We start from the raw sequence: 13,153 nt of genomic DNA on the forward strand, positions 1-13,153 counted from the left end.
ATGTGTATATATATATATATATATATATATGTATGTGTGTGTGGTTGTACATACACATATGTAGTTGTTTTTTCTGGTGTTTGGCTTAGTGTTATGTTAGAATCATTATTATACTCATACCTTTTTTTCTTTAATATTTTTAATTGTTTTTAGCTTTATTTTTTTGTTTTTCATTTAAATGTTAAGTTTTGAATTTTTGTTGTATGCATTTGTCATTTTTATTTAATCTCTTTATTTTTAAAATGTGTATAGGTAGTATTTATAAAGTTTTAGCTTTTAGTTTTGGATCTGTTTTTAGTTGTTTTAATACTACAATTGATTGCTTCTGTTGTCCTCGTTTGTAAGTCGCTTTGGATAAAAGCATCTGATAAATAATAAATAAACTCGGAAATGTGAGAATCAGTCAGAATTGAGATTCACAATTGCGCAGAAAACTTCAAAATTCTGTCAGAAACAGGCTTCCATTTTAGATATTATATTTAAAAACCTAATTATGGCACATGGATTCTCACACTGAAAGAGACAACTACAAAAAGTTTAAAGATTATAATTTAGATTTCTGGTGAACTAAGTAATATGCAAGATCTGAGGCATTCTGTAACAGACCACTGTTTTTGGTAGATTACTGCTCCACCATATAAGTGTTTGACTTGTATTAAATATAGAAATAAACTAAAGCAGCCCCTTTTAAAACATTCCCCAAATAACTTGAAATCTGCAATGAGCAACCATCTTCATTGGCACAATAATATCTTCAAACATTTTAAATACTGAAATACATGTATTTATTCTGTATTTGGATACATTTTTACAATACATGTTTTATCTTATCAGCCTTCAACAAAAACTTGGAAAATGTACAATTTTAATGACACCAACACAGAACTCTTTTGGTAGCCAGTGTAAAACACAGCAGTGGGAAGAGGTGGACGGAGCAGTATTTACATGGCAAACAGAATGAGGAAAGCCACCATCAAACAGAAGAGACCCATAGCCTCGGACAGGGCAAATCCCAAGATAGCATATGAGAACAACTGCTGCTTCAGAGATGGGTTCCTGCAGGAGAGAGGGAGGGAGAGAGGGAGAGAGGGAGAGAGAGAGAGAGAGAGAGAGAGAGAGAGAGAGAGAGAGAGAGAGAGAGAGAGAGAGAGAGAGAGAGAGAGAGAGAGAGAGAGAGAGAGAGAGAGAGAGAGAGAGAGAGAGAGAGAGAGAGAGAGAGAGAGAGAGAGAGAGAGAGAGAGAGAGAGAGAGAGAGAGAGAGAGAGAGAGAGAGAGGGGTCAGGGGGCACTCATCACCAGACTAGGTTTAGACTAGGTTTAGGAACACTGCTTTGTCATGGAAAAAGAGAGATCAGCTAACAACAGTGTGATGCATGACGGGTTAAATTTGCTCAAGCTGAACTACATAAACTCAATATTTCACATAATACTACACTTGCATTGCTGCAATATTAACAAGTTCTTAAACTTAATTTTAAAATATATTTGAACTATAGAATAAATATAAAAACACCAAAATTTGAGTAAAGCTATAGTTTATGTGACACTACCATATGGAAAGATCTGGAAATTAATTGTTTCATGTACAACAAGTGATGGCAACAAGATGGTGATTATTTTCATGGATGTTGGTCTAGTCTACCTGGCATATCCAATAATGAGGCTGCCGAACACTGTTCCGATTCCAGCTCCTGAACCTGCCACTCCCACAGTGGCGGCACCAGCACCGATGAACTTGGCGGCTGTGTCGATATCATGGCTTATGGCGCTTGTCTGAAAACCCCGCACTGCAACCTGGGAAACAGCTGTCTGTGGCAGAAAGGCTGGGCTGGCCTTAAGAAAAAAAGATAACGGTCAAAATGAATGAACTGCACCTACCATCACTTGACAAAAAGAAATCGCTTTGTAGATTGCAACAAGCTTATAAAGCAAGTAAATGCATATAACGAAGGATTGAATCTTAAGATGATTTATAAAGAAGTCCTTGCCTAAGAAAAAGGCTTTTCAGAGAAAAATAACTACTAAAAGGGCATTAAACATTCATTTAAAACAGCAAGTAAGTGCCACTGATCTTAAACGTGGCATATGAAAGTGACGTGTGGCTAAGTATGGTGTCCTATACACTCACACAACGTGACCACACACCCAGAGCAGTGGGCAGACACTTTTGCTGCCGCGCCCGGGGAGCAGTTGGGGGTTCGGTGCCTTGCTCAAGGGTCTCACCTCAGTCGCGATATTGAAGGAGGAAGAGAGCGCTGTACATTCACTCCCCCCACCTACAATCCCGAGACCTTTCAGTTACAAGTCCGACTCTCTAACCATTAGGCCATATGCATAAAGCACTCACCTCTGCAGAGCTGACATCTGGCCTGGAGAGCACAGAGGCAGAGAGTGGTCTGCACAGCGCCCTTGAGGCAGAGCGGACCTGAGACCGAGATCAGAAATCACATTAGCACATAAGACGTACAATTAAAGTGCTGTACTTAAGACTGACACACACAAGGCCAAACTGTTGCTTCAACACTTGAATTACGTGAGAGGTGCCTTGTGTCCAGAAAATATATTAAATATTTGCTACAATCAGAAATTACACTGACTGAACATTTATCAAATCACACTCCAAATGTCAACTGAACAAATAATTACAGTTATAATTAAATTAATAAAAGGACTGTGGCTAGTCCAGTACAAAAGGACAGCAACAAAGCAGAACATAACACCCGCAGCCTTGAACCAACCATCACTACTACATTTTACCCTTTAGCTCAAGTGTGATTCATTTTAAAAGAATGGTCTATGAAACATTATGTTTTGCTGTCAGATTTTTATAATGACCTTGACTTCCCTTTAATCGCCGTTCATTTGATAGCATTAGCAACCAGCTGCTGCCATTGACATCTTAGCCACAATGACATACACACAAACAAATTCTGAAGCAGTATTTTTTGCAATATGCCATCCAAACAACCCATTTGAAATGCACTGCATCAACATGGGAAAAAGTCAAGCGCACCAGGCCTCTTGCATTTTAAGGAAACATCATTTTCGGAGCTTCTCCATTCTATCATAACTGCAGAAACCACTATAAATACTCACCAGTGCGGGTGTGGACACGAACTTCGCACAGGCGTACATGTTTGATTGAGCTCGCTGACTGTGGTGAGGAATAAACCCGCGTCTGTCTCTATGGAAAAAGCCGACAGTTTAAGGTCAATGCAATATCAGCGCTTTCAAAACGCCACCTGGTACTAAATAGCTCCTTTTGCAAGGGCTATATAATCTGTGGAACATGAAAAGGATCGAGTGATTTGATTACATATATCTATAGTGTAATGATGGTATAAGATTATGACAATATAGCTTCTCCGGTTCCCATTTAACTCTCCTTCACTTACCCGGCTGCAGAGGTCGAACCGCTGAGAAGCTACTGCGCATGCCCGACCCTCTATTCAATGAAGCTCCCGGATGCTTGAAGGTCTTCTTCTTCTTCTTCTTATGTTTAATGGCGGTTGGCAAACCAGCTTTTGGTGCATACCTACTGGGATGGAGTGTGAGGCGATGATATCAAGAGAAATGCTAACTAAAAAAAAAAAAAAAACTTCTACCTATATTTTATTATATACATTTGTTCTTTTCAGAAATTTAATAAGAGCTTTATAACCTTTATGAGAACTGTTGAACACATTCTGTAATGTCATAGAATGAATGCCGGCAGATTTTAATTCCTCTTTTAACTGTATTCGTTCCCTTTCATATGCCCTACAGTTAATCAGCACATGCTCTACAGTTTCTGGAAGTCCACAATGATTACAATGACCAGATTAATGTCTTCCTGTCATCTGGAGTGATTTATTAAGAGTAGAGTGTGCAATTCTCAATCGCGATATAACTGTATCATCCCTGCTGTTACCATAAGCAGGTCTTACATGTCCTACTTGTTTATTTATATTATACAAATGTCGCCCTTTGTTACCTTTATCCCATCTCTCTTGCCATATCTTTCTGACAGCTATTTTAATTAAACCTTTCATTTCAGATTTACTCAAGGGTATACGTATCGCTTGAAGGTCATTCAATGGTGCTTTATTTAAAACTGCGCTGAGGGCAAAGACAACATAAAACTTTACTGCGTTTTTACACTTTTAACAGAATATATAAGAAAAATGATTGAACAAGCAGATAAAATAAATAATAAAATAAGGTCAAATAGATTGCTGTAGCACACAGACAACTTATGTAAATTAAAAAGGCCTATACAACACAGATCAAATACAATACTTAGCCTAGTACTTCAGTCCTGGTCATTGTTTTCATACTTATTAATAGGTTAGTTGGGATACGCAATTATATAAAACACGACTGGGCCCATGAGAGAATTCCTACAGTTTTGTACAAATATTTCATGTCAAAATACATATTTTTGGGGTCATATTACATTTGCTGGTTTGACATATTGAAACTCTCAAAGAACACATCTAAGAAAATTCTTTTAGGTTCTGTGAAATAACATGTTATATCATATCAAAGAACACAATTGTTGTAAGGGGCTGCTGGTGTATCTGGTTTGGAACAACTGTAAACGAGTAAAAAATGTAACAATTTTCATAAGATGAAAACTAAATGTTACATTTTTTAGTTACTTCAATTGCTATGCCAACATATGACAAAAAAGGCTATCAGTAAAGTGTACGTATTTATCTATTATGTATCATGCATGAAATATTTGCTCAGGCATGAGTATCAGAAACTGTCATTTAGCCTTTCTATATTGTGCTTCTTAATTCTTAATCACTTTGTTGCCTACCAAAGAAACTCACTTTTCATGATAATGCTGAAAGAACCATTCTTTAGAAAAAGAGGTTTTATGGGATTTAAAATGCACACAATCCAGTATGTACAGTAAATGCAACAGACATGTGCACAACTTGTAAGTACAGACAAACAAGAACAAGTGGACACCTCCCGTTCCAAAGTACATGAATTTTGTGTTGCTTATTGAGATAAGAGTCAATTCACAACGAACATGGAAATGAAATAACTAATGCAAAATGCAGAGGCACAATTGATTACAAAATTATCACTTTTTTTTTTTTAAATTCATGAATAAATACCAGTGTCACCTCTGGCATCAGTTGACTTGTAAAGCATAAACAGCAATGCAGAAAACATCCTATGTATTATTTCTGACAAATTTTGCAATTTTGTAAACTGTGCAGTTAAAACCTAGCCATATTCCTAACCAGAAAGGCACAAGACAGTTGAATTATACACAAATACGCAAACAAATTATTGGCCAGAAAAAACACAAGCAATTAAAACAATTCAAAAAAGAATAAATATTTAATACTCAAAATAGTGCATTTAGCAAAAAAAAAACATAACTTCCCTACAAGGACTATGTGTTTGTCAAGAGTGTATTTTTGTTCAGCTTGCGGTTTCAAATAATTCTGTAAACACACAGACAGATAAAATCTATAAAATGTATCCTGTCCTTATTTACTAGACAGTTGAATTATACACAAATACGTAAACAAACTGTTGGCCAGAAAAAACACAAGCAATTAAAACAATTCAAAACAAAAGAATAAATATTTAATACTCAAAATAGTGCATTTAGCAAAAAAAAAACATAACTTCCCTACAAGGACTATGCGTTTGTCAAGAGTGTATTTTTGTTCAGCTTGCGGTTTCAAATAATTCTGTAAACACACAGACAGATAAAATCTATAAAATGTATCCTGTCCTTATTTACTACGCAACTGAATGCTAACACTGTAAAATGATACTATTCTAACTTTAGCAATTGCAGTTTGTTTTGTGAAATCACCCTCATAAACAAACCATGCACATGTATTGTACTGGGTGACATCACCATTATGGGGCGCACCACACCATTAGCATTACAAACTGTAATGTGATATGATATTTAGCCCACTATATGTAAACATTGTGGTGCATATATAAACAATTTAGCAGTAAAAACTCTTAACAGCCTCCAGAATTACTAAGAAGTACTAAATTAACATGCTTTAGGGTGAAGTTAAAACCAAACATCCCAAAAACCAAAAGCTGTAGTGAACGGCATTGATCATGCATGTGTAAACTGCATTTAAACACAGTTTAGTTTGATTCATCCTCTTTCTGCTGTTGCCCCTGAGCTCCAGCCTCTTCCTGTTGGACATCCTCTGAGGGGGGCGGGCTCTGTTGAGACTGTGCCTCTTCTTCCTCTGATTCATGTGCAGCAGGTGGATCTTCAGCGGGAGGGTCCTGAAGCTCAGCAGTTGTAGTTCTTTCTATGTCATCTGCAAAATGTAATAATTAAAATAATTGCCACTGGGGAAGTATACTGCTAAAAGCCATGGCACTGTTGTGCATGTGTGAGATTGTGTGCGTATTAGGCCTGTTATTGCATTAAATAATAAGAATATAATTTGTGGTATTCTTCATTCAGTATGATAATGCATGTTTAAAAGAAGCACAACATGTATTATCAAGACTGTAAACAAGTCAATTAATAATTAGAGGGAAAAAAGTTTAAGACAATGAGCCATGCACCAAAGGGTTTGGAAAAAAATCAGATTTTTTTTAAAGAGAGCTATTCAACATTTTAGACATTCAGTACCTAACTAAGCATCTGACCATCTTGCTAAAACTAATATTAATGTAGCAGATATTTTGCAAAAAGCATCTTTTTACTTGCAATTTCTATAAAGATCAAAAAATAAGCTGAATGTCAAAAATGCAGGATATTTCCCTTAAGACAGATATAAAACAGACATAACATTTCAAATTACATATTAGGAGACATTTAAGATTTACAGTCTGATAGATTTAAGATTTAAGATACGATAAGATTTTCAGTCTTTTACAAACACATACAAAACACACCTTCCTGCTTTGTAATGGTGTCAGTCGTTATTGTGTTGTGTGATTTTGTGTATGAGAGTGTTCTTTGAATAGGAAATGATTGTGATCATGATTATGTTATGCCACTGTAACTGAAAGGAGCAGAGAATACTTTAGCACCAAAGCATCATGCAGTGCATTCACTACTGTTCACACGTTTGGGGTCAGAATTTTTTTTTTTTTATAAATTCATACTTTTATTCAGCAAAGACACATTAAATTGATCAAAAGTGACCATGAAGACATTGATAATGCTACAAAAATTATTTCAAATAAATTTTATATTTAGTTTCCTATTGATCAAAGGATCCTGAAAATGTAGAACAGTTTCCACAAAAACATTAAGCAGCACAACGGTTTCAACACTGATAATAAAAATAAATGTTTCTTAAGCAGCTAAAGCCTATAACTGAAACTGAAGACTGGAGTAAAAATATTTTAAAGTATATTAAAATAGAAAACAGTCATTTTAAATAGTAAATTGTATTTTTGATCAAATAAATGCAGCCTTGGTGAGCATAAGACCCATTAAAAAACAAAAAAAATCTTACAGACCCCAAACTTTTGAATGGTATTGTATGTGTAAGTAAAGTGTGAAGGTTCTGGGACCTGAGGGAAATTTCTTGGAACTATGAACTTTACTCCAAGGGGTGCCAGAGTGTGAAACACGAGTGGCAGGAGTCGAGACAATACGGTCTAAAAAACACACAAATAAAATAAAATACAACATTCATTCATACAAACGATAAATGTAAATGATTTCTTCAAAACTGCACTGACTTTCAAAGTTGTTTGCTCTCCTCTTGGAGGCTTTCCAGCTGCAGTTTTAAGACTGATTGACACATGGCATGACAAGATGACAAAATGACTTTATGAGTTCTTAATAATGAGGTCCCTGGCTGTCAGCAGCATGAAATACCTTCAGGGGCGTCACTGTCCTCTGGTGTCTCTGTGGCAGCAGAAGACTGTGTTTCAGGAGATTCAGAGCAAAGTCTGCGCTCAAAACTGAATTCTGGGAGTCTGGGGGCCTGGGGGCGTGTCTTTCGTGCCGGGTTCATGAAGTAGCAATAAGCACAACGGAATGCTGTAACATAAAACATCACGCATGAGTATCAAAATAAAACCCTCAAAGAAGGAAGTATCCTCGGACCCAAAAACTTCACAGTTCTATACTGTGCTCTGACAGGTTCTTACCTGCATACTCAAATTCCTCCTTCAAAGCCATACCATTGTGGGAAAAACACTGCTGGCAAATCAATGCATATCTGAAAGTATAAGAATAAATGGGAGGAGTGCAGGAGACAAATAATTCTCTCATGTACTGACATAATTCTGGCCAGTGCAGTGTTCAATGTGTTTCTCTTAACTTGTATGTCAAGCTGGTTGTATGTTATACCAGTGTAATACCTGTTCTGAGGTCCATCTCCCACCAAATACTCAATGACTCTGTCCACAGCGCTGCGCTCTCGGTGAAGGATGGGTCGAGCAAGAGGTGGACCAGGAGGATGCATACCTAAATGATCAAAAGCTTAATCAACACTTCATCATTACACAAATCAGGAAAATGACACGCTAGGACTTCACAATAATGCTAATGACATCAACTGTGAAACCTATAAAGTTCAGTTTGAATTTAAGCCCCAGAAAATGTTGATTCAGTGAGGAATGCATTAATCCTTGAGTAAGAAGCTAGTCAGGAATTTTATACAGGCTTAAACTGTGTGAATGCCTTTATCCACACTTAAAGGGATAGTTCACCTAAAAATGTAAATTCTAATTAATCCTCATGTCATTCCAAACCTGTATGACTTTCTTTCTTCTGTGGAAAAACACTAATAATTACTATCACTATCATAGTTTTATAGAGCCACAGCTAGCAGTTTTTCATTTAATTATCCACCATGTATATCCGCTGTAAGTATGAGTGTACTGAACCTGAGCCAGGTCCTGGTGAATAAGGATTCATGCTTCTCATCATTTGTTGTGGTGTTTCTGCTTGGCTCGCTCCTGTTGGGCTGGCTACAGACCTGGCTAGCCCTTTCTCTGGAGGCCCTCCTGGGGCTCCGCGAAGGGGTGTGGCTCCTGGGGACATGGGACTGGGTACTGGACCAGGAGTAGCCATTGCAACATGCCGCTGTCGAAGGTCTGGATATAATGAGAGTACAGTGTGCATTATGCCTAAGGAAAACACGCATAAACACAATCAAAAACAAAAGCACATACAAACCTTGTCCTGGTCTAGGGGTCATGTGGGGTCTGACTGGAGTGGCTTCTGTTTCCTGTAAAGACAAACTATGTATTCATCTAACTCACTAGCTCCAAAAATAAATCCCTACATCTGTTTAAAAACCATTTTCAAGCTTTAATATTACATATGACTACTTACTGCTTTCTTTGTAGATTCTGGATCGAATCTCTCCAATATGAGTTTAGCATTTTTGTAGGTCTCCGTTTCCATCACCTCCTCAAGCTGACAAAAACATAATTCATTTGTTTTATGGTACATATGAACAATTTTATTCATCTGAAATATAAGTAGCCACAAGCAAGCTTACTTTCTTAGACAACTGCTCTAATGTGTCTGAAATCACACTTACTATTTTCCGTTTCTGTGCTTTTAAATCATCTAATTTTTCATCTGAAACAGAAGAAACCATAAATTAGTCAATCTATAAAGATATTCATTCAAAAGACCAGTGAGTCAATCAATCAAATCCCAATCAGATCCCTGTCAAAATCTTTGGGGTATTTAAACTCATTTATGAATAATTCCTGGGTAAAAAGCACACAGCTACAGCAGAGAATAAATAAAAGATTAAGAAAATGAAGAAAACCATGAAGAATGAAGAAAAACAACATATCATGAGCTTACTGTTTCTCTCTGTACGTTTGGAGAAAAGGAAGACGAGCAGTTTTCGTAATAGCAACACTCTATGAAAAGAGAGAGAATATGAAATTAGGCAAGAGAACACAATAACAAATCAATGACGCAACGCAATAACATGGACATACCTAAACTAAGCAGCCTTTAAAAAGGAGTATAACAGAATGCAATACGTGTGATATAATATATAATACAGATTTAATAACATCAACCGTAATACACTAAGCAAGCCTAATAGAATCTCATTATCCATGAATAAAACATAGGACTCACAGTGCAGGAAAGGCCAGCAGAGGCAGGGCAGTGATGAGCCGAGCGCTCCACTGCTCAGGAAAGTACAGGTAATACACACACAGACACGTGATCAGGTACAGAGCAGATGAGTAGAAGAGAAGTCGGCCCACCCACAATTTCAGCAAACGCTGGTTCTTTGCCCGAAACTCCTCAAGGTCCTTAGTGTCCTGTGGATTCATATCGCAACATTGTACGATCATTACCAATGTCATTACGTTAAATGTTGTAAAAATGCTTTGTGAGGTAACCTAAAAATGCTTAATTTGATAACATCTAATTTAACCCTATAAAGTCTAGGATCTCTCAATTATCAACATGATCAAACTGAAAAACTTGTTGTACACTATCTACTGCATGCCTTCTGTCTGACTGATTCACACTTTTTTAGAGAGTAAATGGCCTTTTAGTTTTAATCTAAAAATGTCTACCTTGTGGTACACATGTCTGTTTGCTGTGAGTAAAGTAAATGTAAAAATAACTATTTATTTTGTTATTAATATTTCAAGATGAACATTTACTGGACTGAAAAAAATGGTTATCTTTTTTTTTTTAAATCATGTTAAATCATGTTGTTTCATGCTGAAACAGGCTTATGATGAACATTTATTTGTGCATCTCTCAACCACCATTGTATTGCATTGCAATGTTTTTAACTACATAGCTTTGATCAGAAAACTAATATTTATAATTTTTTTAAGACAAGTTTAAGTTTCACAAAATTTTTCCATTAAAATATGTTTTTCTGACTATATTTGAATTGTCAGGGTTAATTGGTTTTATTAAAGAATTAAAATTATTAATTAACATGACTGATTCTGAATCTGACTACATTAGATTACACTAACTAAAGTCATTTTTAAGGTCAGGTCGGGTAGAAATGACGCCTCAAAGTAAGTTATAATGTTTGTTTACATGGTGGCATGAATAACAGATTTGTCAACATGTGTCCAGTTACAGCATTCCATTAAAACCTATGCACAACATAAATCTGAGAGACATTGAACCTGATAATGCAGAACATGAATACTGAATGCTGGATATAAGCTCTGTTAGTTACAGTTGAATGTACAGTGGAAATTAAACATAAAGCCCTCTGGAATTGCAAAGTGTATTCCTACAGCTCACTCTAAACCAAAGCAGTGACCACTACTGGACAGTTAAGGTCAACCGCAGCAGCCCGGCGAACAGATGGTCCCGTCAATACAGTCTCCAGATAGACAGAGACTTCAGGAGGCGAGCCAGGCATGAGTAAAGCAAGGAAATGCAGCCAGTACAAGGGTTCAGAATCAGATGATGACATACAGCTCTGTGATGTGTGATAAGGTCACAACGGCTGAAAGGATGCTGTGGGGTTTGAAATGGCAGGACAACAGTGGGGAACATACCTTATCCAGTGCCTCTAGAAGTTCCACTGTGGAAGCTTTAGTCTGTTGGAGCATAACAATTACATTATTGTTTATGTATGGGTTTGATAAGGAAGTGCAAGAACTGGATTGGGGGTGGGGGGATTGCAAAAGGAGAAAAATACTCACCTTCCACCGTGAAATTATGGCTCCCATTGTCAGTACTGCAAATCCACACCTTAAAACAGAAACCAAACCATTCTAATTACCCTCTCAACACATCCACACCCTCCAATGCATCAGTCTGGAAGACATTTCTCGCACATAAATATAAAGAAATATAATCCTCGCTTGCATCTGAGGTCAGATCTTATCAATAACGTGGGTTGGAAAAGCAAACGAATACCAAGAGTAAGTATAGTCAACTGAGACAACAATGCAACTCTAATTATTGCAGAGGATTTACTACAACAGGGACAGGGTAAAAACTCCTGTCCTGCCTTCTCGCCAGCCCTAAAACTGTCCTGGATCAATTTCGCTTAGTGTAGAGTCGTAAGCAGTGTGATTTACACATATGTTCATTAGGTTAATATTAGGTGACCGTGGAGCATATTATAAGATTAAAATTTGCACGAGTTCACTCGCTAACTTGCCTTTCTACAGAGATGGGTCGGAGCCGGAGGCTGAGCGTGTGACGGTGACGTAATCAGAGGTTTTCGGAAGTTAATTTGAACCTTCAAAATAAAAGCCCAGTAGCTTCAAGATTTAAGATTTTTATTTGTCACATACATGGTTATATAGGGAATATATGACCAACAGTGAAATGTAAGTCAGGTCCGCTCCATGGACAGTGCAATTATTAAAGAATACAAACACAAGAAAATTATATATAAATATAGGTATGGAAAAAGTAAGATAAAAAATAAGAATAAAATAAAATGCACAGGACAGTATACTGTAGGCTTAATAAATATTTAGATGTGCAGGAATGTACAATAGAAGAATGTGCAAACAGGTTGTACATGGGTAGTTACAATTAAAGGCCTTACACTACACTGTAGTGTACAATTAAAGGCCTTGCACCAAAATATCTCATCTTATTAATGATTAAATTTAAATTTGCATTAAAACTGCAATGACATGCATGGATCAATCCCGCTATTTTTTAAAACTGTAATGTAATTATATAAAAGTATAAACACTTGTTTATGGCACTCATTTGTACGATAAATATCAGAAATTAACGTTACACATACAAAAAAAAAAAGGAAGATAAATCGGTAAGCAAGAATTACGGGGTGGTTTGGTACCAAGCCCCCCAAAGAAGGCTTGGTACCAAAACCTCAAAACAAGACGTTGGAGGAGGTCATAGAAAGTAATTTTAGTCTACTCGTAATATTAAGATTTACCTGAAATATGAAGATATAGGGCTATTTCTAGCTCTGACTGATTTTAAATTGTAATTTTAGCAACCCAAAACACCATTAACATTACCTGAGCTATTGAATAAAATATGCTATAAAAGCCTGCTCATTCAGGGACCTGCATTTATTGAATTGACGGAACACAATTCATGTACACAGTGTGTCTAAAATGCATATTCATTGTTCAGTTAAATGATCAAATTGGCCAGAACCAGGAATCTGGCCAGTTATTTTTTTCCCCGCTATTTGCAAGCATAAATAAATAAATAAATAAAATAAGGCCATTACGTTTCACCTAATAA

At 36.6% G+C, this 13,153-nt stretch overlaps 2 protein-coding genes across 4 annotated transcripts in view; both read right to left on the reverse strand.

The window, feature by feature from the left end:
- The window catches only part of LOC107660047 (ATP synthase F(0) complex subunit C3, mitochondrial-like), a 17,342-nt gene extending 13,848 nt beyond the window's left edge, over positions 1 to 3,494 (reverse strand). Inside the window, exons 1-5 of one of the 2 annotated variants that reach the window (XM_016449223.1) lie at positions 3,396 to 3,494; positions 3,097 to 3,184; positions 2,348 to 2,425; positions 1,643 to 1,833; positions 912 to 1,056 (exon numbers count right to left, since the gene is read on the reverse strand). In XM_016449223.1, coding sequence (XP_016304709.1) covers positions 942 to 1,056; positions 1,643 to 1,833; positions 2,348 to 2,425; positions 3,097 to 3,135 — 423 coding nt within the window. In that variant the 5' untranslated portion in view covers positions 3,136 to 3,184; positions 3,396 to 3,494 and the 3' untranslated portion in view covers positions 912 to 941. Of the gene's footprint in view, positions 1 to 768; positions 1,057 to 1,642; positions 1,834 to 2,347; positions 2,426 to 3,096; positions 3,185 to 3,395 lie in introns of those variants that run through there. The other variant, XM_016449222.1, reaches the window with a different exon arrangement.
- A 2,070-nt stretch (positions 3,495 to 5,564) lies between these two features.
- Positions 5,565 to 12,155, reverse strand: LOC107660049 (protein lunapark-B-like). 2 transcript variants are annotated; one of them, XM_016449224.1, is made up of 14 exons: positions 12,081 to 12,155; positions 11,617 to 11,665; positions 11,470 to 11,511; positions 10,064 to 10,251; positions 9,779 to 9,837; positions 9,504 to 9,544; positions 9,293 to 9,376; positions 9,134 to 9,185; positions 8,842 to 9,051; positions 8,314 to 8,419; positions 8,101 to 8,171; positions 7,826 to 7,990; positions 7,516 to 7,602; positions 5,565 to 6,302 (listed from the first exon to the last, which is right to left on the reverse strand). In XM_016449224.1, exons 2-14 carry the CDS (start codon positions 11,641 to 11,643, stop codon positions 6,121 to 6,123), a joined length of 1,314 nt encoding a protein of 437 aa, XP_016304710.1. In that variant the 5' UTR covers positions 11,644 to 11,665; positions 12,081 to 12,155; the 3' UTR covers positions 5,565 to 6,120. The 2 variants fall into 2 exon arrangements, with proteins under 2 accessions (XP_016304710.1, XP_016304711.1); XM_016449225.1 differs by lacking the exon at positions 7,516 to 7,602 and having other exon boundaries at positions 5,567 to 6,302.
- Positions 12,156 to 13,153: the final 998 nt, after the last annotated feature.

The sequence above is a fragment of the Sinocyclocheilus anshuiensis genome, unplaced genomic scaffold (genome assembly GCF_001515605.1).
Source record: "Sinocyclocheilus anshuiensis isolate Anshui unplaced genomic scaffold, SAMN03320099.WGS_v1.1 scaffold55, whole genome shotgun sequence".
Taxonomy (NCBI): Eukaryota; Metazoa; Chordata; class Actinopteri; order Cypriniformes; family Cyprinidae; genus Sinocyclocheilus; species Sinocyclocheilus anshuiensis.

Coding starts and splice junctions, on each gene's coding strand:
- LOC107660049 (XM_016449224.1), bottom strand. CDS start 11,643: ATGGGAGCCATAATTTCACGGTGGAAG. Junction 8,172..8,313: donor GGAGATGGACCTCAGAACAG/GTATTACACTGG, acceptor TTATACTTTCAG/ATATGCATTGATTTGCCAGC. Junction 7,991..8,100: donor GGAGGAATTTGAGTATGCAG/GTAAGAACCTGT, acceptor TTTATGTTACAG/CATTCCGTTGTGCTTATTGC.